The 270-nt window shown below is 68.1% G+C and overlaps 1 protein-coding gene across 1 annotated transcript in view; it reads right to left on the reverse strand.

Moving 5' to 3' along the window:
• Positions 1-6: 6 nt before the first annotated feature.
• Positions 7-270, reverse strand: part of LOC104619323 (estradiol 17-beta-dehydrogenase 1-like) — a gene marked incomplete at both ends in the record, with an annotated part of 904 nt that continues 640 nt past the window's right edge. Inside the window, 2 exons of the mRNA XM_010285160.1 lie at positions 7-74; positions 169-268. Of these exons, the coding sequence (XP_010283462.1) occupies positions 7-74; positions 169-268 (168 nt within the window). The remainder of the gene's footprint in view (positions 75-168; positions 269-270) is intronic.

A 270-nucleotide genomic window follows, 5' to 3' on the forward strand; every position in this document is an offset into this window, starting at 1 on the left:
GAGAGCGGGGCGAAGAGCTGGGTGGTGACGCAGCGCAGGGGAGGGCAGGGGGTGCTGATGGCCTCCAGGAACACCTGACACCGCAGAGGGGTCAGACCCATCCCCAGGATGTCCCTACAGCCACAGACCCCTCCTGGAGCCCCTCAGCCTCATCCCACAGGGACTGACCCGCAGGACCTCTTCCACCTCCTGGGCCGTGTCGTGGAAGAGGCTCTGGCAGTGTTGCAGGTACCGGCGGGAGAGGGCCTCCCTCTCCGTCCGCTCGCGCCT

This window comes from Phaethon lepturus, unplaced genomic scaffold (genome assembly GCF_000687285.1).
Source record: "Phaethon lepturus isolate BGI_N335 unplaced genomic scaffold, ASM68728v1 scaffold46694, whole genome shotgun sequence".
Classification (NCBI taxonomy): domain Eukaryota; kingdom Metazoa; phylum Chordata; class Aves; order Phaethontiformes; family Phaethontidae; genus Phaethon; species Phaethon lepturus.